Source organism: Peromyscus californicus, unplaced genomic scaffold (assembly GCF_007827085.1).
Source record: "Peromyscus californicus insignis strain IS unplaced genomic scaffold, ASM782708v3 Scaffold_4__1_contigs__length_199733344, whole genome shotgun sequence".
Taxonomy (NCBI): domain Eukaryota; kingdom Metazoa; phylum Chordata; class Mammalia; order Rodentia; family Cricetidae; genus Peromyscus; species Peromyscus californicus.
The window spans coordinates 54,387,118-54,409,296 of NW_026294562.1; the positions used below are offsets into that span (position 1 = coordinate 54,387,118).

The 22,179-nt window shown below is 48.4% G+C and overlaps 1 protein-coding gene across 17 annotated transcripts; it reads right to left on the reverse strand.

Annotated features, from left to right (window-relative positions):
• Window positions 1-709: 709 nt before the first annotated feature.
• Sf1 (splicing factor 1) lies at window positions 710-13,985 on the reverse strand. 17 transcript variants are annotated; one of them, XM_052712721.1, is made up of 14 exons: window positions 13,825-13,982; window positions 12,080-12,208; window positions 9,239-9,314; window positions 6,237-6,389; window positions 5,960-6,049; window positions 5,457-5,640; window positions 5,251-5,366; window positions 5,037-5,144; window positions 4,143-4,323; window positions 3,610-3,883; window positions 3,258-3,317; window positions 2,975-3,154; window positions 2,014-2,218; window positions 710-1,579 (listed from the first exon to the last, which is right to left on the reverse strand). In XM_052712721.1, exons 1-14 carry the CDS (start codon window positions 13,853-13,855, stop codon window positions 1,450-1,452), a joined length of 1,917 nt encoding a protein of 638 aa, XP_052568681.1. In that variant the 5' UTR covers window positions 13,856-13,982; the 3' UTR covers window positions 710-1,449. The 17 variants fall into 17 exon arrangements, with proteins under 17 accessions (XP_052568681.1, XP_052568674.1, XP_052568672.1 ...); XM_052712714.1 differs by lacking the exon at window positions 2,014-2,218 and having other exon boundaries at window positions 3,610-3,862; window positions 13,825-13,983; XM_052712712.1 differs by lacking the exon at window positions 2,014-2,218 and having other exon boundaries at window positions 3,258-3,312.
• Window positions 13,986-22,179: the final 8,194 nt, after the last annotated feature.

The window sequence follows — 22,179 nt, forward strand, 5'->3', positions numbered from 1 at the left end:
CCCAACACTGTAAGGTTAACAACAAAGGGAAAAACCTTTAGTTTGGGGCTTGGTTAGGGAACTTCTAAGGAGGTGCTGTAACAACTCCAGGCAGGCTACTGGACTGAGACCAGCAGGAAAGCTCTGCCCAGCAACAGCTGCAGGAGCTGCTCAAAAACCTGACTCTAACTGAGGCAGAAGGTGGAATTTTCGGGTGCCATCTAAGTATTATCTACTACCCCAATACAACAGACTGCAGAAGACCCTATGCAGAGGTATCCACTCAGCACAAGGACACCGCATTTCACCCCCAGCACTCCCTCTAAGCCTGCACTGCTGGCAGGCTGAGAGCCACCAGCAGAGAAAGAAAAGTCACTTGGCGGTTTTAATTTTAGCAGCCCTATGCCTGACAAGCAGGATTAGTTGGCCTGACCTTTAGTGTTGATGCCTCCCCAGGCCCAGGTCCTTAAGTCAGGTGGCAGCTAGGACACAGAAATCTTTACTGGAACTCATCAAAAATGGAGGTCAGAGCCCCAAGAAAAGGCCTCAAAATGACAGACCACTGAGATGTGGAGTGAGCTTGGTTCTCAATTACATCAAGTAGAAACAGGGTACAGGCTGAGACCACCCACACATGGGAGGTAGGAGCTGGGGCCAGGTGTTAAAACAAGGTAGGTAAGGGAAACTTTGGTAGGGAAAACGGGGTTTAGGAAGAAAAGAAACAGACCCGGAAAACCACACTGCTCTTTTATTCAATGGAACATCCCCCCCACTTTAGTGCAGTGTTGACTCAAAACACCGAAAAAAAGCCCAGAGAAATTTCTGTAGATAAACCAGTGAAAAGAACGCGCATTACACATTATTGTCAACATAATCACTCCATGAGGGGGGGGGGGCAAAGAAGCAGAACGAAGAACAAGGGGCTCAAGCCCCAGACACTGCAAAACATCTGGACGTCTGGGGTCAAAATAAAACATAAAAGGAAGCTTTCCAGGAAGAAGAGAAGCAAATGGCATCTGAGGCAGCTTAGGTGATCAGGAGCATGGGAAAAGACTCCAGGCTGGCAGGCAGGCCTATAGTGGCTTGGCTTGTCCCACTTACTGCTGGCAGGCGTGCAGGAAGATGTGAATCCCAGGGCTGGATTAACCCTATCTAGCAATGTCAAAATTCTCAAGACACTTTAAAAGGTGGCAAAGATAAACCACACACAGGACCCGCCCCCACAACCCCAAGCCTGACATTTATGGTCAAAGTCTGTGCCTAAACCATTTGCTCCTCTCTCCTTGGGAAGAAGAGGAATGGAGACAAGGAAAAGGAATTCTATCTGCAGCAGAAGACCGGGGAGAGCATCTCCTTGGACGGAGTCTGAAGAAAGGAAAAGATAAGGAAGTAACAAAGGAAAAAGATAAAAATTAATAAAAATTTCACAATATGGAGCCAGCGTGTTCCGATTCCGTCCACAAAAATAACTCAGGCTGCTTTGCCGAACCATCCTGTCCACCAGGGGCGCTGCTGAGGCTGTCTGCCTGGAAGAGTCACCAATGGGCGCGGAAAGTCCTCACTCTCATGGCTCGGGCCATCGCTGCCGCGGGGAGGGATCCTGGCGGCCCGGTTTGGGGAAAGGCAAAGGGAGTTGGGTGAGGAGAGAAGAAGACAAAGAAGACACTCGATGCTACAGGGCGCCAGGAGAGCCCAAGCTGGCGCCCTTACTACCACGTGCCCATTCCCAAGCGAGTCCACAGTCACTTGGCCCAACCCAGTGCGTGCACACACACACATGCGTGCACACACAATCACATGCGTGCATCCCAATGTCTGGCTCCATATGGTGAGGTTCGGCGTGTGTTTAAACGAGACCAACTCTCTATGTATATAATATATATTTTCTTAAAAAAACAAGTCTAGTTCTGTGGTGGAGGCGGTGGGGGAGCTGGAGGCATCCCGAAGGGCGGCATGCCCGCCACCCCCATGCCCATCATGGTGACAAAGTTAGAAGGGTCCATGGGAGGCGGAGGAGGAGGGGGTGGGGCATACATCATGCCGGCGGAACCAGGTGGCGGAGGCGGCGGAGGGGGAGGGGCCCCGGGCGGCAGAGGCGGCTGGACCCCGGGGGGCAGGGGCACCATAGTGGGGTTGCCTTGCATCTGAGGGGCTCCTGGAGAAGCTGCGGCAGCCGCCTGCTGCTGTTGCCATGGCGGGATGGACCCTGTGCCAGCGCTCGTGGTGGTAGTCGTCGTATCTGGGGTAGTAAAGAAGCCCAAGGTCACACGCGCGGGGGTACACCGCGGCTCTCTGCGGCTGCTGCCTTGGGATGGGGGTCGAGGGGCGCCTGCTCCTTGCTTGGCATGCGGTACGGTGGTGGGGGGCGGGCGGGCGGGCGGGGCTGTCCTGGTGATGGGAGTGGAGGGGTGGGCAGGACTACCCTGGGGTCAGCCTCATGGTCTCTGGGCTTAACAAAGTAAGCCCTTTGTCACCAATGCCCCTGGAGGGGCTAAGGGGAAAGTACCAGACACTAGAACCGGCTTTGACGTCCCTCCGCCCAGCCGCCGCCACCACCGAACGGCACATTCAACCTCAAGCCCACAGCAGCTCTCTCCCCACTGACCCCTTCCCTTTTCTCTGCAGTCTCTCAGGCCCAGTCACAACCCCTCCAGAACATGCATGCACCATCCCACTCTGACACCGCGCAGAAGGCACGGCCAAACCAGGAGCTCATTCAGCAGCTTAGCCTGGACTTCTGGTGCCCTATCTACAACAGCAGGCTCCCTCCAGACCTCCCAAGTCTCTCCCAAACACAACCACACCAAACATCAGCTCTCCTCCCCAAGACATTCCTTTGAGCCAGGCAGTCTGGCTTTCAACCCCACTGCCCTTGCTGAGACTAGAGTCTCCTCAACCAAGGTGCCTCCAGCCCATCTGAGATATGAGGTGCTTGTTCATCTCAGCCCCAGCCCACATCCCACCCACCCCCACAAGCCCAAAATATTCCACTCACTTTGCTGCCATGGCAAGGGGGTGCTGGAAGCCATACTGCTGCTGGGCGGAGGGGGTGGTGGAGGCTGCTGCTGCTGCTGCTGCCATGGAGGAAGAGGGCCAGAGGGAGGAGGCGGGGGCTGCCCACTGGGAGGTGGCGGAGGCGGCGGCATCATGCCCATAGGCGGCGGCGGCATCATACCTGCAGGCAAACCAAGTGTTAGGCTTTAGAGAATGGGAGACCTGGGCTAGAGCCCCCACTGGCTCCCAGCACTAGACAGAAATCTTAAGTCGAGTAGCATTACCTTTTCCTTGATGCAGGCGATAGACCCCAGAGCCCACAGGCGTACTTCCCAGGTACTGATCTTGATGGAAGGAAAGAGCAGGGACTTAGCAGGACAATTGAACTGGCCAGGCGAGACATCCCCAATAGCTTTCTTAGGCACACAGCTTTTTGAGTTATTAACCTCTCAAAAGTTCTGCTGTAACAGTGGGTGGGCCTCCTCACATAGAAGATACTCCATAAGCCTAGTCCTCGGCAAGACTCAAGAGCACTGGCTAGACATTCAGGACTACTTACTTAAAGCTTAGAGCCACTTGGTATGAGCCTATCCACCCCCCACAAACCCCAAGGTTTCTGGTCTGACACTTACTTACCCATTGGAGGAGGGCCATGGTGCCCAGGTGGATGGGGGCCCTGGTTCATTGGTGGTGGTGGCGGCTGCATCCAAGGTGGTGGTGGTCCATTTGGGTTGTGCTGCATGGGATGTCCACCATGCCCACCTGTCAGGCTAGGTAATGGGTGTGGGAAGCTGTGGGGGCCACCTCCAGGCCCACCAGGGCCACCTCCATGCATGCCATGGTAGGGCCGATTCTCTGAAGGACCAGAATTCATCCAGGGTGGGCGACTCTGCGTTGTAGACATGAGAGACTACATGAGAGCATTTCCTGCCAATGTCCATGCCTGCTCCCCCTGGTGGCAACATTGTTCTTCTGACATAGTCAGAGGATCAGAACACAAGGACAGGATCCTCCCACAATGAGACCCCCACAAAGTCCAGACATCCCAGAAGAACAATGTTGCCAGCTACATCCACCTCTAAGCTTTAGCCCAAACTCTTGGCCATAGCTCTCAGTCTCTCTCCACAAAGAGAACAGGAGCTAGACCAGAGAATTGTCCCAGGGCTCACCGGTGGTGGTGGGTTGCTGGCAGGAGCAGCAGGTCTTGGTGCACTGGCCAGGGGTGTGGTGGCAGGTCCAGAGGTGGAGCCCACAGATGCAGGGACAGGAGCTTCCCCTAGCTCAGCCATAAGGGACAAATATTCTTTATCCATCCGTGCTTTATCCTGAGCTGACTGAGGGTCGCCAGGCCTAAAGTAGGGTTGGAAACATAAAGAAAGGAGAAAATACTCAGTCAAGTGTGCCCCCTTTTCTAAGGCATTACTGGAAATGGTTCTCCAATTTCCATTCTGTGTCTATGTTTACCACTGCCAGCCACAGTAGAGGCCCAACCACTGTACCACACTCTGACTCTCACGTTTTATCAAATCCTACCTCTATGGGGATGGAGAGATGGCTGAGCAGTTAAGAGCATTTACTTTTCTTGCAAAGAACCTGGGTTCAATTCCCAACACCCACATGGCAGCTTACAACCCTCTTCTAATCTCCACAGGCACTTAGGCACACACACAGTACAGACATGCATGCGGGAGAAAAACTGAAATCTAAAAGACAAAAAAAATCTACCTCTACCTTCCCCATGTGAGAGAAGGGTATGCAAGACTTAGAGAAACTACACCCATCTCCCCCTAAAAAAAAAGGCGTATGGAAATAAAACCCCCCTAGTCTTAACAAATCTTACGCAGCGAACGTGAATTAATATCGCAGAGTGTAAGTTGTCTGCAGAAGACAACAGGAGACTCCACCCATTTCTGGTCCTCTGTCTAGAACCCTCACCACCCAACCACTTCCACAGAAAGGATGCTGCTCTAGTACACGAGATGAACCACAAGCCAGTATGGGAAGGAGGATCCTGAAGACCAGTGGGCTGCAAGGGAGCCACTCCAACAGCAGTCAGGCCTCACCTCTGAAATTTGCAATCAGAGGCAATATGGCCAGCCCCTCCACACTTGGTACACACGGTAGTATTGGTAATGCTGCGTGTCTCTGAGCTCTGCCAAGGTCTTAAGATCCTGTTGAGGTAGAGAAATCAGTTCAAAGACCTGTAGAGACCGACCACCTTCCACCTTTAAATGGTCAAGTTTCTTTCTATGCGGTCTTCTCCATGTCATCACTGACCTGTTGTCATCTTCCCGTAGAGTACCATTCAAGCGAGCCAACTCTCGAAGCTGCATCTTCCGTAGATCATTCTGGTCCTCTGGGGTCTCAATACCCTGCTTCAGGATGTTTCTGATCTATGAAGACACAGCAGAGTTAATTGTCAAAGTGCCTGGGGCCATCACTAGGTTTCCAACAAGAAGCCTCCTCCTGGGCTCACCACACACCTGCTCTACTGCCTTTTTGACATTCTCCATGGTATTGGCAGTGACTAGGGCATGAAGAGGTTCATCCTCCCCTGGCAACATCTGGCCGTCTTTGCGCCCCACTTTCCCCTCTTTCACAGATCCTTTGCCCCGTATCATGATCTTGGCGTTGCACTCCTTCTCAATGTTCTTCAGGGTGTTCCCTCTATCAAAGGCAGAAAAGACAGTGTTCATACATTCAGTGCAAATTCTGGTTTCAGAGTCAAAATGCTGGGCTGAGTAGCCATTGGTGGGAAACTGCAAAATGCAGAGCACCAAGACTCCCCAGCCAAGGACTCTGTGGAGAATTCTACATTAAGGTCAGCAACATCATCTCAGAATATCACTTCTCTACAGAAAATGGAAAGGTGGGGGTGGGGGTGGGGGATATCAAATTAAAGGCATAATTCAGCCAAAACCCAAACAATAAAAACCCAAAACCCTGAAGGTATGTCAATGGGTGCCATAGACTAGTAATTACTCACCTGGGCCCAATTAAGAGCCCCACAAAATTGATTTCTGGATACTCATCTTGGGGGATCATCACTTTATCACTCACGCGTGTTGCTGGAGGCCTAAGAAAGAAAAGACCATCACCATCTCTATTTCTGGGACCCAAGCTCTTCTACAATTAATCAAGGATATAACACTTGAGAATTAAGGATAATTTGAGCCAAAAGGTAAATAGTAAGCCAGAATTGTCCCAGCAGATCACATATGATTTGAATGTGCCCTTGTCCTAAACCACCTGACTTTGCTTACTTGTAATCCGCAGGTGGTTTAAAGTCCGGGTTGAGAGCAACCATCTCTGTGATGAGGGTGTGTCGCTCCTCTTCAAGCTTTTTTCGAGTACGGAACTCTCGAGTATTAAGCCGCTTCCCCTCGCTGTTGTAGATTGGTTCAGGGGAAGGGGACCTGTGGGAGACAGACCCCCATTACTGCTCCGCCCCCACTCCCTTTGCTCCCATATGGACTATAACAAGTCTCCCCAGCCCCTCTGCCTCTCAGATCCTAACAAAACTCTTCGGAGGAACCGACCATAACGTGTGCAATTCAAGATCGTGTGGAATGGGGAGATGGAATCTGACTGAACATTAAGCGATGTGGGTATATGTGAGACAGGGAAAAATTCTTTCACTTGTTAAAGTGACTGAGGAAGGGCCCATTAAAGGGAAACCCTTGGACCACAAGTGGCAAGAACAGTATCATCCTTTGGAGGCTTCTTGCCAAATGATTCTTTCATTTGAAAAAATTTCTAATAACCCAACTTGATGAACCACAGAAACCCGAGTTAAGGTGAACTGTGTGTATTAGGAAGAGCATCTGTACCCCTACCACACAGTGAACACAAGTTCGTTCACCCAAAGCAGCTGGGACTCATGCTACTATAGCTACTTGGCCCCCACAATGGAGAGAAATGGTGCAAGGCTTCGTCTCTGCTTTTCCTTCAATGGCCTGGCTGGCTGTTCGAGGTGGGGAGTCTGGGTAGAGAAAATCGTTAAAGTGCTAACGCAGCTTCTGCAAGAGGCTGCAAATGCAGATTTGGTCAAACACTTGTCTAGGGTCTGAACCTGCCAACAGCAAGGGGGAACTACAATTCTCCGCCAGAGTTTACAAGTCCAGAAAGCAGAAATTTCTCTCTCATTTTTAAGTAAAATGCTGACGCTACAAGCAAAAAAATAAAAAATAAAAATAAAAAATATATAGTAATAATGATAAAATGGTCACTTTACCACAGCTAGATTTTGCGGTAACAAAAAAAGAGAAGTTATACTCCTAGAATTCTGAGTTAAGATTACAAAAAGGACCATAGCTTGATACTCTGTATGAAAATTTAGTAGCAGCTGCAAGAAGGGAAGAGACCATGTGTATCAGGTTATTTTAAAAAACATCCTGAAAAGTAGTCCCGACTCCTACACCCTTGGTTTAGTTGAGAGAATTGTGCCTAGTTGGAGAGCAAGAACTGAACTCGGCTGCTCCCACTGTCTTCAGCCTAAAGGGAACCATGTCATACCAGGTTACACACACGATGGAATAAAAGGTCAGGTTTGTTCGTGGCTAATGACGGCTAAATGACACCTCCGTTTCTAGCATCTGGATGAACTGTTAGCACAATCCAATCATAGTGAACACAAGCAAACGTCCCCAGCTCATTAGACTGTCATCTTACACATTTAAGTCTACAACAGGTTTTAAAACATTTTAATTGTGCAAGTTAAGCAACATCAAAATAGCAGAAAGTGGCTTAATTTTGAAATACACCTTCTTAAGAAATCATCTTAGTAAGGTAAGAAACTCATGTATTTCCCTCCAACCTGGGCTTAAAAGCAAAAGCAATCAGGCATTATGGCCTCTTTCAAAATTGAGCATATACAAGGAGGAAAAACCCTGCTCTGGTTTTACTCATTTCTAACATGCCCACCCCATTGCTATCTAGAATCGAATGTTTCTGGCTAAATACCAAATTGTACCAGAACCAAATTGGCCTTTTAAAGGCTTTATAACTTCATAACCATTTAACCTCTTCCCAAACTGTGGAAGTGAAAAGCAAAAGCTAGCAATCTAGAGGTTAGACTGGCCGGACTTCTTCACCTAGAAGAGGCATCAGAGACATCAACTGCACTCTAATCCCAGTTCTCCAGGAAGCAAACAAGGTTTGTTAAAAACTCAACCTTTGGAGGAATTGCCTGGTAACCTGTAGACATACCATTAAAGGGGAAAAGGCCAAAAAGGCACTAAACAGTTGTGGTCTATAACCTACAGTGTAAATCTTAAAAAATTAAAAAATAAAAATCTTCAAATCAAAAAAGAAATGTAAAATACAACTTTCCAATTAAAATCTCTATGGGAAAAAAATAAACTTGAAAAGCAAAAGAAGGTCAATATGGAGGAATCATTAAGTTCATTTGTTTCATGGCAAGGGGAAGCAGAACTGTAACTTCTAAAGCCATTACCAGGATAGTAAAAGCCAGAAACACTTTCAAAGCAATCTTTTCAACTATACTACATGCACTAAGAGAGATTCCAGTGGAAGCTTATTGTCAATTAAATGACCAGACTTTAGCTGTTCAAAGATCAGCCAATAAAATTCCACTTAAAAAGTTCCTCTCTCACATGAACTTTAACTTTTCAGAGACAAGAGAAACTATTAACTGAAATGACATGACCACAGCTGTTTGAGGCCCACGTTCCCTTTAAAAAAGAAAAAGTAATTTAGGGGTTTATTGCTTGCCTTTCCCTCCCAAAACCCGCAGGCAATGGCCAAGGCTGAAAATTAATTGGCAATGAAGGAAGTTGGTTAGAAATCTCCTAATTTTAAAACAATCTCAAAACCACAAGCAGGTAAGACTTCAACAAGCTTGGCCTGCTCAAATTCAGTGATGGTTAAAAATATTCTCAAATCCCTGCATAATATACCATGAGAAAAACTGCCCCCTGTGCTTTCCAGCCAAAGCAGCCAGTGAAAAGGCAGGTTAATGGCCACCCCTCACTGTCCCTAGGGGTGGGTAAATTTTCAGGTTAAAATCTACATGCTTACCAATTAGAAACCAGTTATCCATTTTCCTTGAACTTATTCTCCCATTAAATTCCATTCCAACTTTTCTAACTGTTGACTGAACATACATTCTAAACAAACCCTGGTCAGAAGACCAGTCATCTTAACTATGATTTTATTGAACTGACACAATATGTTGCCACCAGTAAAAACATATTGAGAAAAAGGTAAAAGCGTTACTGTCAGCTGGTTAAAACTGTTTCCCAACCTGTCCTCAGGGTTAGGGGGGATGCCCAGGTCTCCTGTGCGCAGTTTACGAGTCAGGTCTTCTATCTGTAGTTGCACTGGAAGAAACCAGGTTAGGAAAGAAAAAAAAGGATGGAAAAAAAGACAATGTTACCAAAAAACATCTCAAATCTCAATAACAAGCATGAAGAACTCGGAGACTTTGAAAGGGATGACTGATCAGTGACACACTGAGGCAAAAACCCCCAACCACCTAGCAGCAGGAGTCCATTTACATCTACAGTTAATTTTCACTTCAAATGGTTATCACGTAAGGAAGCAAACAGTTTGTTGGAAGAGGGGTTAGCAGTTAAGACTGTTCACTACGGCTTACAATTGCAATTATCAGGAGGTATTGACCTCTTCCCTTCCCCACCAACACTTGCTTACAATTGGCACCCTGAACCAACGCCATTTAAGATATCACCAGTAGTACCTGGTTCCCATCAAACTCAGGGCAAGACTTAAGTTTCTATTTCTTCAGTAAATATTATACACAGCCCAAAATCACTCAATTAACATGGGACAACAACAACAAAAATAGCAGTTGAGTAAAGACCATTTTCATTAAGACCAGGTTTAAAACTCTTTAGGCAAGACACTTAAATAATTCAACATCTTACAGATTCATATGTACATTTTCTACTTTCTGTACAACCAGACCTGTACTAAGAGCCCCCAATACCTGCAGCTTTTACTCAAATATTGAACAAACCATGTACCTGTCTTTATAAACCAGTGGGTCTAAGCAAGGTTCTGTAAGTTTATTTTTTGTTTGTTTTCCTTTATCTTTGATTTCTTTTGCTTTTGGTTTTTATTTGTTTGTTCTTTTTTTGAGACAGGGTTTCTCTGTGTAGTCCTGGCTGTCCTGGAACTTGCTCTGTAGACCAGGCTGGCCTCGAACTCAGAGATCACCTGCTCCTGCCTCCCCAGTGATTGGGTAAAAGGTATGTGATACACCTGGCTAAGTTTATTTCCAGACCAGCTAATGATGTGGGGAGGTGTGTAAAAGATGAAAAGTGAGGGTCAAGGAGAATGCATGTGGCCCTGAAGTTTGAAATGACAAGAGATGAGGGTTTCACTAAAAGCTTCCAGTAACTCAGGGGAAATGTAACACAGCAGTAGGACAGCAAACTAGAGTGGCTTCGTCAATATGGTGCGTAACTACCTCTCCTATATCTTTATCGTTACCCAAGTTTCTGAGCAGGTAGGAAGGGCATGGCTTACTTATAATTAGGATTAATGCATTACATTTTTCAAGACAGGGTTTCTCTTTGTAGCCTTGGCAGTCCTGGAACTCTCTGGCCTCAGAGATCCGCCTGCCCCTGCATCCCGTGTGCTGGGATTAAAGGTGTGCACCATCACTGCCTGGCTGAGAATTCTACTTTTCATGTATGTCTCACAGGGCTATACAACTTCTCCATGCTGACAACACCGATTAAAAGAAAACTTAATAGTGGGAGGATACTGAGGACATCGGGACAAAGTGTATGCAATGGGACACAGTTGCTCTCCAAGCTCCCCCTACTCCAACAAGTTCTAGTTTTACAGTCAAGACATTAGCTCAGGAAAAAGTTAACTATCATAGGGCAGTCTCTTAACTGTGGGATCTAACTTGAATATCCAGAACTGAATAAACCAGAAAAAAAAGCTGTTATCTCCCCATGAAGCAAAGAACCTACACTATGGTCTCTTCCATCTACTTTGATGAAAGATGTAAATAGTCTTTAAGGGCTTAGTACATTAACTAGGCCTGAAGAGAAAGAGCTGGAAAAGTATTAAGTGTTTCTCAGATTCTGCGTTCTTGGGCTATGACACCACTAGGGGCATTTTACAAGGTTGGAAGGTCCAACACTGGTCTAATGACACCTAAGGGTTGGGTAAGAGTAAACAGCAACAGTGAGAAAAAGTAGTATTAGTAGTACTGTGAGAAGCAGACAATTCCAACGCCTCAAAATTCTCAGCAATCTAAAAACCAGGAAATGAAGACCCTCCAGGTTTAGACCCCATGGCCTTGAAACTGTCTGTGAAGGCCACAGCTTTACGGACCCACTAGGTTTCTGCTCAAAGAGGATGTTTATTTGGTTAGTTGAAAATGTTTATCAAGTGCACTTTTTGAGACAGCTGGACAGATATATACAACTTGTATTAATGACCTTGGTTTCTAAGTAATTCTGAGGTTTAATTTCAATTCAACTGTGGACAGTAACTTAATTTTTAAAAATCCTGCAACCACCTCATTTCAAATCAAACAGTAATAAACCCTTCCCAGCAGAGTCCTTTAGTGGTTAATTACAAGAGCCTTCATTTTTAAGACAGCTCTCTAAAGACCAAACAAGACAAGATGCTGAAGGGAAGGATTAAATTCAACAAAATGGTAAAAATGGGTGAACTGTAAATACTTTCAGAGCCACTTTTTGTTTGAACTGTTTTGTAACCTATAAAAAAAGCAAAACCACATTTTAGGGAAAGGGAACTATGACATTATGGTGAAAGGCCATACTACAAAAAAGGCACCTGGTTTACAATACCTGCAGTGTTCTCCACTGGGGCCTGTCCAGAGGCAGAGAGCATGCACCTCATCAATGAGCAAGAGCAGCTGAGAAGTAGGCTGCTTAGTAAGGCCTATGTGCTGCTGAAAGCAGGCCCAAACAAGCTACAAATGCAGGACTGGCCAAGCAAATCACAGTTTACACCAAAGCTATAAGAGCACACCTGATGACTCCTTGTCCCAAGACTAAAATTTCAGACTTTCAACAGAGTTGTCACTCAGAATAAGCAGTAACAAACTGAAGATGCACCTGGATGCAGAACGTGTATTTACCTATATAAGCTCTTTCTTGTTCCCGAGTCAGTCCAGGGGGGATAACTGTGGGCATGCCTGGAATCACTGTCTTCTGTTCCATTGTGTCTTGGTTCCAACGGCTCCTCTTCCTCTTCTTACTTGGGAAGTCTAAAGACAGACAGAGTCCATCAGGTGGAAATATAAACCAAGAGAGTGACTACCAACAGGCAATTCATGATAATTAAGACTGAAACAGATATCCACCTAAAATTTAAAAGGAAAAGAATCTCAGAGATCAGAGAAGAAAATAAGCAGCCATTAAAAGGTATCTGGTCCTGTCAGGAAAGCTAAGGAACACTCCACATTTACATTCGGTTTTTTTGTTTGTTTGTTTGTTTTTTCCTGGAAGAACTTGCTAGAGAGTGTAAATACAAGAAACAAATTTTCTCTTGTGGTGTTTGGAAAACCCAGGTCGTTGCAAATGCTAGGAAAGGGCTCTACTAGCAAAGCACAACTATTCTTTGTTTTTGTTCTGTTTTGCTTGAGACAGGATCTCTTTACAGAGCCCTGGCTATCCTGGAACTACGTAGATCATGCTGGCCTCAGTCCACCCGCCTTCTGTCTCCCACGTGCTGGAAATAAAGGCACGGGCCACTGCATCCTTCCTTCCAATTCACAACATACAGGAACCCAGAATGGAAGTGTTAAGGAGATGTGCATTATCAATTCTGGAAGCTTTAGACGGCAGAAAACAAAGTTGGAAAATCATGTCCACAAAGCAGTAGAAACTAGCTCCAAGAGAACAAAGCCACCAAAGCTCTTGCCACATATTACTAAGTGAAATGCCCCGTCCTTCAGTAAGCCCATCGTCACACGTGGCAAGATCAGCACTCAATTTTCCTGACCAGTGGACACTGGTCATCAGAACTCTGATGTATCAAATTCTTCCCTACATTTACCACACAAGGTTTTCTATTTCTCAGGATTACAGGCCAGGGGAAAAGCCTTTTAAAACAGCACAGGGAAAGCTGGTCACTCTGAGAACCTACTAGAAAACAAAAGGAGATAAACAGCCTGGGGGGGCGGGGATCGAACCCAAACATCACTAGAAGCCTTCCAAACCGGCCTTAAGGAAAAGAAGACAGTCTTGTCACGGGACTGGTCTTCCAGGTTCCTAAAGTCATGAAGGGGACCACTCACACCACGTCGTGACGTGGACCGTTTTACACGCTCCTGTCCACACCAGCTCGGGGGAGCAAGAGGTGGCCTCTTCAAGCTATCAGAATTGCGCCACAAAGCCTGAACGCCCCAGTGCGTCTGCGCAAAGGACGCTTCCTCCCGCCCTTCTTCCTCTCGCCGGAGCGCATGCGCACTCGAAGCCTCTCCAACCAGGCCGCGCGTACCCCGGGGCGCGTCCGCCCGGACCCCCCGTGCGCGCGCGCGCGCGTCCTTGCCGCGCGAAACCGCGGTCGCGTGCCTCTCCGCCGGCCGGGCCGGTCCGCGCGCCGCCTCTCGCGCGCTATCGGCCCGACTCGCCGCCGCCGCCGCCGCCGGCCGGGCCCGGCTGCTGGTCCTGGCGCGGAGGCGACACTCGCTGGAAGAGCGGCGGCGCGGGGGCGGCTGCTGGGGCGGGTTCGAGGTTGGAGGCGGCGGCCCCGCTAAGGAGAAGGCCGCCGTCAGGGCCCCCAGCGATCCCGGCGGCGGCGGCCCGAGCGCCGGCAGGCCCCGCTCGAAGCCACCTTTGGGCCCAGGGAGCGGGGGAAGGCCTGGCAGGCCCAGCTTACCCAGCGGCGTGGCGTTCGCTCCGGTCGCCATGGCGCCCCAGGGGACCGGCACCAGCGGTTCCTCGTCCTCGGCGGCGGCTTCTCCTTCGCGAACCTTCCGGGGGGGAGGGGACCCGACTACGCTGCCGAGGAGCGCGGGGAGCCAGTCCTCTCACGCGGCGGGCGGCGGCGGCGCCAGACGCACAAAGAGGGAGGAGAGAGGATGCGGCGGGGGCGGGCTGGGGGCGGCGGGACCGGGGCCTGGATTGGGCCGGCCCGAGGCGAGGTCGGAGTCAGCGGCCTCCGATTGGTGGAGCGCGAGCCCTTTTCGATACGTGTCGGGATTGGCCGAACCGTTAGGCCAGGCGACGAAATGGCGGCGGGGCCGGGGGAGCTGGGAGGTGTCGCAGCGCGCACTTCATTTGTTACTGCGCGGACTGAGCTCCGAGGCCGGGGAGGCGGGGGTGAGACGAGGCAGAGGCTATGACGTGGAGCGAACGGCTAGCTCATTGGCTGAAGGCGAGGGAGTCGAGCGCCTCGGCGTCGTAATGCCGCAGGATTGGCTGAGACGACTCCCCTCCCCCAGGGACGAGGTGCTCGGGAATCGAGGAAGCCCGAGGGTCGGAGGGGCGCATGCGCGGTGTGGCCAAGCGGCCCGCGCCCCTCCACCAGCCGGGCCGGAGCGGAAGCGCTGAGTGACGTGGGTCATTGTGCCAGAGGTAACCAGGAAGCGCGGGGAAGGGGCGGGCTCGAGTGAACGAACCGGATTCGTCGACGGCGCAGGTAGAGGAGGACTTCCTGTTTTCTTTAAAATAAATAAAGCGTTACGGAATTGCTCTAAGGAGGGTAGTTTTTTGCTTGTGTTTTAAGGTTTTATTTTATGCCGGCATTGTGACGCACGCCTTGAATCCCAGCGCTCGGGAGGCAGAGGCAGGCGGATGTCAGTAAGAAAGTAGTATCTGAAGTGATGGAACAGCGTATAACCTCAGACGAAAGACAACAAAGGTAGCCAAAGTAGTGGCCTGGCACCTATTTGAGAGCCTGAGGCAGGAGAGCTACCATGAGTTTGGTGCTAGGCTCGGGTACAGTATATCTGTCTCAAAAGGAAAACCCGGCTCTCGAAAAGGAAAATCAGGAGTTCACGGTCATTCTTAGGAGAGGGGGAAAAAACAACAGTCAATTCAAGTTTCCAAGTGTGCACTTCCATCGAAATCTCAGTGTGTTGAGAATTTGATTTACGTTACCTTAAAAGTATATAACCAGCCGGGCGGTGATGGCACACGCCTTTCATCCCAGTGCTTGGGAGGCAGGCGGTTGTCCGTGAGTTCGAGGCCTACAGAGTGAGTTCGTGATCTACAGAGTGAGTTAACGGAGAAACTGTCTTGGGAAAAAAAAAAAGTATATAACCATGAAAATAGTAGGGAGCTTGTAAATGAAACGGAGGCTAGACATGCCTTCCTGTAAAGTAAACATAAGAGCAATGAAACAATTTTCTTGCCAGAAAAACAGTTTCACACAACAGACTAGAACTGGGCATAGGATTCTCACAAAGCTGAGTATTCCAACCCAATAGAGAGAAAGATGTTTAATAAATGATGTAGAAGGGCTGGAGAGGTGGCTCAGCAGATATGACCACTGGCTGCTCCTCCATTCAGGTGCCAGCACCACATGGTGGCTCACAACCATCTGTAACTTCAGTCCCAGGGAATCCAAAGCCACCTTCTGGCTATGGTGATATTTTATTTTGTACTAAAATGTTATTTGTATGTTAATAAATAAAGTTGCCCTGGGGGTCAGAGCTATTAGCAAGCCATAGGAAAGCCGGGCGGTGGTGGTGCACGCCTTTAATCCCAGCACTTGGTAGGCAGAGCTAGGTAGATTTCTGTGTGTTCAGGGATACAGCCAGCATTGGATACACATGCCTTTAATCTCAATACCAACCATAGAAGATCTGGAGGTCTATACAGAGAGGCAGTGACGAGGCGGTCATGTGGTTGGGTTTACAACCAATGAAAAGGCAGAACCGAAAGTCTTTATAAAGACTTTAACACAGGAAGTAGCTCTCTTTCGGAGAGGTAGGACCACTGCAGGAGGAAGGGTAAGGTTTTAGCTCTTAGCTCTGACCTCTTGGCTTTCTTCTTTGCATTGGTTCCGTATTTCTTATTTAATAAGACAGTTGGTTACATCTACATTATGCATGTGATGCACAGACTTACATGCAGACAAAACACCCATATACCTAAGACAAATACAACTTAAAAAAATGATGTAGAAAAGAATCCTAAAACATGTAGAAGACAATTTAGATTTGGGGTAATCTAGGAATTGAGAGACTACAAACTCATGAATGATGGATGGTACAAGTCAACAGATCATGACAGATTAGGGGAGAATTGCCATGCAACAGAGAAGGAGCACATGTCTGGGCTGAGAATACAAATCAGTGGTAGAGCTTTTGCCTAGCACATGCAACTTCCTTGATTCCTCCTCCAGAACTGCAAAAACAGAAGAAAAGCCACATGTCTGTAACACCTAGAGAAGCCTTCAGTACTAAGTGGAGGGAGGCTGGAGAGCTGGCTCAGCAGGCGAGAGCACTGACTGCTCTTCCAGGGGACCCAGGTTCAGTTCAAGCACACAGAAGCTAACAGCTACTCCTGTTCCAGGGGACCAGGACTCCCTTTTCTGGACACCTCAGGCACTGCTCGCAGGTGGTACACAAACATACACACAGGCAAAACACCCATACACATAAAAACGATCTCAAAAAATTTAAAAATTAAAACTAAATGGAGGAACTGAGGCTGTAGTTCGGTAGCAGAATGCTGGCCTAATATGACCAAGGACCTGGGTTTGATCCCAAGTACTGAAAATAATTATTATGGAGCCGGCCATGGCAAGCTGTGGTGGTTTGACTGAGAATTACCCCCCCCCACACACACACACCGTTTCTCTCTCTCTCTCTCTCTCTCTCTCTCTCTCTCTCTCTCTCTCTCTCTCTCTCTCTCTGCCTTGTATTTGCTGGTACAGTGTAAGTTTTCAGCTGCTACTACAACACCATGCCTGCCGCCCGCTGCCTGCCGCCATGCTCCCCGCCATGACGGTTATACACTCACCAGCTCTTTCTTCTGTAATTGGCCTTGGTCATGGTGTCTCTTCACAACAATAGAAAAGTGGTGATGGAGGCACAGCGTGGTGACCCTTGAACCCTGATCATGGCAAGGAGCTTGGGGGCCATGGCCTGCAGTCTGCACACCACTGTGGCTTCCTACCCATCAAGGGCGAGTGCTGCACGCCAGACCTACTATGCTGTGGGATGAGTGAGGTACTCTGGAGAAGGTGAAGGCTGCCAGTGAACTCTCCTCTCCCAAAAAGGTAACTGAAATCCACAAAGCAGTGCAGAAAACCTGGGGCTTGTCAACAAATCCATGAAGGTAGTCGGCTGATCAAGATGACAGTGATTGTCCCTTCCGAGCTGGATGGACTAATGATGAAGAAGAGTGAGAAATGCATGAACTCCACTGAAGAGTGAACATGACACCCGCACCCTCACAAATAAAACAGTGCGAAGTAACCTGCTCCAGCATGCTTGTTGTAAATTAGTGGAGGATAGAAGACTTGAAAGAGCTTTTTTTTTTTTTTTTTTTTTTGAGACAGGGTTTCTCTGTGTACCCCTGGCTGTCCTGGAACTCACTCTGTAGACCACACTGACCTCAAACTCACAGAGATCTACCTCTTTCTGCTGGGATTGAAAGCAAGTTCCAGGACAGCCAGGGCTGTTACACAGAGAAACCTTGTCCTGAAAACCAAAAATTTTGTGTGTGTGTGAGAGAGAGAGAGAGAGAGAGAGAGAGAGTGTTCTGAGTTCGTGTTTGTACCATGTGCAAGCCTGTTGGCAGCAGAAGCAGAAATCCTCCAGATCAGATCCCCTAGAACTGGAGTAGGACAGCTCTGTGATAAAGCACTTGCCTAGCATGTACAAGGCCCCGGGTCCTAGCCATACTACCACAAAATAACCACAGTGAGCAGGGCTGGCAGCACATGCCTGTAATCACACACTCAGGAGGAGGAGGCAAAGGTATCAATGTCAGAGCCAGCCTGGCTACGTGAAATCTTGCCAAAAGGAAAAGAAGAACCAGTGAGAGAAGATTCTGCCTCCAGTTCATACCAGTGACTCCTGTTGATTTGGTAGAATCCCCTTAGTGTTTTGGTTTGTTTGAGACAGAGTCTCCCTATGTAGTTCTGGTAAGCCTAGAACTTGCTGCATAGACCAGGCTGTGACCAGGAACTCACAGAGATCCACCTACCTTCACCTCCCAAGTGCTGGGATTTTAGGTTTTGTGTTTTGCTTTTTTCGAGACAGGGTTTCTCCTGGTGTAGTCCTGGCTGTCCTGGAACTCACTCTGTAGACCAGGCTGGTCTCAAACTCAGAGATCTGCCTGCCTCTGCCTCCTGAGTACTAGGATTAAAGGCATATGTTATATAGTATTACACCCAGCTTCTTTTTTTACCCCCAGACAGAGTCACTTGTAGTCCAGGCTGGCTTCAAATTACTTTAAATTTTGGATCTGTATCCCCCTCTCGACACCTCCAGGGTACTGGAATTATTGACATTCACTACCACTGCCAGGGATGGAACCCAGGCCTTCTTGCTTGCTAAGTAAATTCTCTACAAATAAACCAATTCCCAGACCTCTGGTTTTTAAATTTTTCAAGATACATTTGTTTTTAAGTGATTGCACACCTGGTTGAAACTGAATTTTTTTGTTTGTTTGTTTGGTTTTTTTTTTTTTTTTTTTTTTGAGACAGGGTTTCTCTGTCCTGGATCTCGCTCTGTAGACCAGGCTGGCCTCGAACTCACAGAGATGCGCCTGCCTCTGCCTCCCAAGTGCTGGGATTAAAGGCATGCGCCACCACTGCCCAGCTCAAAACTGAAATTTTATATGGAATATGTGATCCATACATGAAGCTGTGGAGCACCTTATGTGAGTTTCCCTCAGACACTGAACACTGTGAACCTACCACCCTGGAGAACCACATACTGAAGCCAAGCCCTTTACAAACTCTTGGGCCCTGCATTGCAATCTGAGGTCAACACTGGTAACCACTCTACAAAAACCCAGGAGGCAGAGGTTGGTAGGAAAGAAACAAATTGGGGCCAGGCTTTAGTGGCGCACGCCTTTAATCCCAGCACTCAGGAGGCAGAGGCAGGTGGATCTCTGAGTTCAAGGCCAGCCAGGTCTATAGAGTTTTAGAACAATCAGGGCTGTTACAGAGAGAAACCCTGTTACCCCCCCCCACACACACACACCCCCACACACACACACCCCCACACCCACACACACCCACTGGAGAAAACAAGTTTACTCAAAGCCTTTCATGAGGAAAACAGGATGACTTCATCTCACCTTCCATCTCAGAGGGCTCAAGGTGGGAAGGGATTGGTGGGACACCAGCTTCAGGTAGGACAATAGGCAGGAATGGGATCTTTCCCTTCCAAGAATCATCTTTTTTTTTTTTTTTTTTTTTTTTTTTTTGGTTTTTCAAGACAGGGTTTCTCTGTGTAGCTTTGGGCCTTTCCTGGAACTCACTTGGTAGCCCAGGCTGGCCTCGAACTCACAGAGATCCGCCTGGCTCTGCCTCCCGAGTGCTGGGATTAAAGGCGTGCGCCACCACCACCCAGCTCCATTGTTGATTTTGAAACAAGGTTTCATGTATCAGATTAGACTCGATTTAATATGTAGCTGAGGCTGGCCTTGGCCTGCTAATCCTCCTGTCTACTTCCCAAGGCATGGGCTGAACCACACCCTGTTTTTAGCTTTTTAAAGTCTAATAGATCTTGCATCTCCTGGGACAGCACCTGTGTGTGGTGATGTTTTGTTTGTGCTCTAACAAAGCTTGCCTATAGATCAGAGGGTGGAGCTAGCCATTAGCTAACCATAGAGGCCAGGCAGTGGTGGCCACACCTTTAATCCCAGCACTTGGGAAGAGGAAGCAGGAAGATCAGGAGTTCAAGGTCACCCTGAGCTACACAGAGATTTAGCCAGTCTAAAAGGGAAACAGCCAGCCAGTGGAGGCTCCCGCCTTTAACCCCAGCATTAGGGAGGTGGAGACAGGAATGTAAGATGGGAGGAGACAGGAGCTTGGCCCTTCGTAGTCTGAGGATTCAGCAGAGGTGAGAAGTCTCTCCAGTGGCTGCTCCTTTACTTCTCTGATCTTTCAGCATTTACCCCCCATATCTGACTCCGGGTTTTTATTATTAACCAATTAGAATTCACACTACACCTGTGCTTTCCATTGATCTATTTAGCAACAATGGGATCGAAGCCAAGGCTCTGCATGCTGAGCAATTGTTCTGCCCCCAAGCTGCACCCAGCCCTAGACTTCCTCACTTGGTAGAGCATGTGAACATGAGGAGGGGAGGATGCTATGGAGAGTAAGTGAAAAGAATAGTTGGGAAAAGGGGGCACTGGGGAGATGGCTCAGTTAAGAGCACTTGCTGCTCTTGCAGAGGACCTAGGTTAGGTTCCCCAGCAACCTCATGTATCTCACAACTGTCCTTAACTCCAGTTCCAGGGAACCAGTGCCCTCTCTGGCCTCCAAGGGCACCAGGCACACACATGGTATATATAACTTGCAGGCAAAGCACTCATTCATAAACTAAGAATAAACTTTTTTTTTTTTGGCTTTTGGAGACAGGGTTTCTCTTTGGCCCCAGCTGTCCTGGAACTCACTCTGTAAACCAGGCTGGCCTCAAACTCACAGATCTGCCTGCCTCTGCCTCCGGAGTGCTGGGATCAAAGGCGTGCACCACCACACCAGCTACAAACTTTGTAAAAACAGGGAGAGGATTAGGAGGGAAGCATGAACTACAGTCTCCATCTCTCCCAGTCCTTACCTGGAATTACCACCCCAGTTTTATTTCCGTTACTGTAGTAACGCCCTGACAAAAGGAACTTTAAGGGAAAGGGCTTTAGTTGGCTGACAATTACAGGGGACAGTCTATCTGTTAAGGGAAATTGAGGCAGGAGCTTGAGGAGGCAGTTATATTCGTAGTCAAAACCAGAGAAAAAAATTGGCTCTTCCACTTCAGGACGCCCTGCCTAGGGGACAGTGCCACTCACAGCACGCTGAATCTTCGTGGTTTTTTGGGGGTTTTTTTGAGACAGGGTTTCTGTGTCTGGATCTCACTCTGTAGACCAGGCTGGCCTGGCCTTGAACTCAGAGATCCGCCTGGCTCTGAAGATCAGAGGACAATATTCAGGAGTCAGTTCTCATTCATGTTGAGGTCTCTCTCATTTCTGATGCTGTGTTGAGCACTCCATGCTGGTGTGTCCTCAAGCTGACCCCCCCCCCCCACCTCCTATAGCAGTGGTTTTATCTACTGAGTCAGCTACATCAGCTTCAAAATAGTCAGCTTCATAAACTGGTCATTCTGGACAGTTTTCTTTCTTCCTGTTCTTGTTTTTCCCAGACAGGGTTTCTCTGTGTAGCTTTGCACCTTTCCTGGAACTCACTCTGTAGTCCAGGCTGGCCTCGAACTCACAGAGATCCACCTGCCTCTGCTCCAGTGCTGGGACTAAAGGCGTGCGCCACCACCGCCCGGCTTCATTCTGGACATTTTTCTGTTTACAGTATAAACATGGTTTCCGGGGCTGCGGATGAAGCCAGGTGGCAGAGTGTGGGCCTAACATACGGCCTTGGGTTTGCCCCTCCATTGTAGACCAAAACAAAGCCATAAACAGAGAATCTACAGTGCCCACTGTCAACTCTCCATTCCAGGTGAGTCGGGCAACCCATGCAGTGCCTGATCCTGCTGAGGCCCAGCTTGAAGGCCGCCATTTTCGTTTCCCTCCACACTTTTTGTCCCCTGGCCCCCCAAAAAGCCATTCTTACTATGTAGCTGAAGCTGGCCTTAAACTGCTCTCTCCTGCCTCAGCATCCCAGGTGCTGGGGTAACAGATGTGCACCTCTATGCTCAGCCTCCTGTGACCTTCTGTGTGCACACATGCATGGAAAGCTGAGTTTGTCTTGCTAGTTTCTGAGCTTCCTAACACTTGACAGCACACACTGGCCATTTTATGGGACTTACTGCTTTGGTTTAAGACCTTTGGTGTTGCTGTATCAAGAACTTAAGAGCATTTCCTGACCCTGCCCTGTGCTCCACATCACTTTCCCTGGCTCATTCCAGAGGCTCCTCCGCACCTCAGGGATGCGCTGCACCAGGGCTTTCCCATGTGCCCTCTGGCACAGGCCTGTTTGTTGAACATGCTAGTGAGCCCATGTTCTCTGTTCTTTTTTCATGCAGGGTTGTGGTATGTAGCCCTAGCTGGCATTCCTGCCTCCGACTCTAAAGTGCTGGGTGACAGGTGTGAGTCA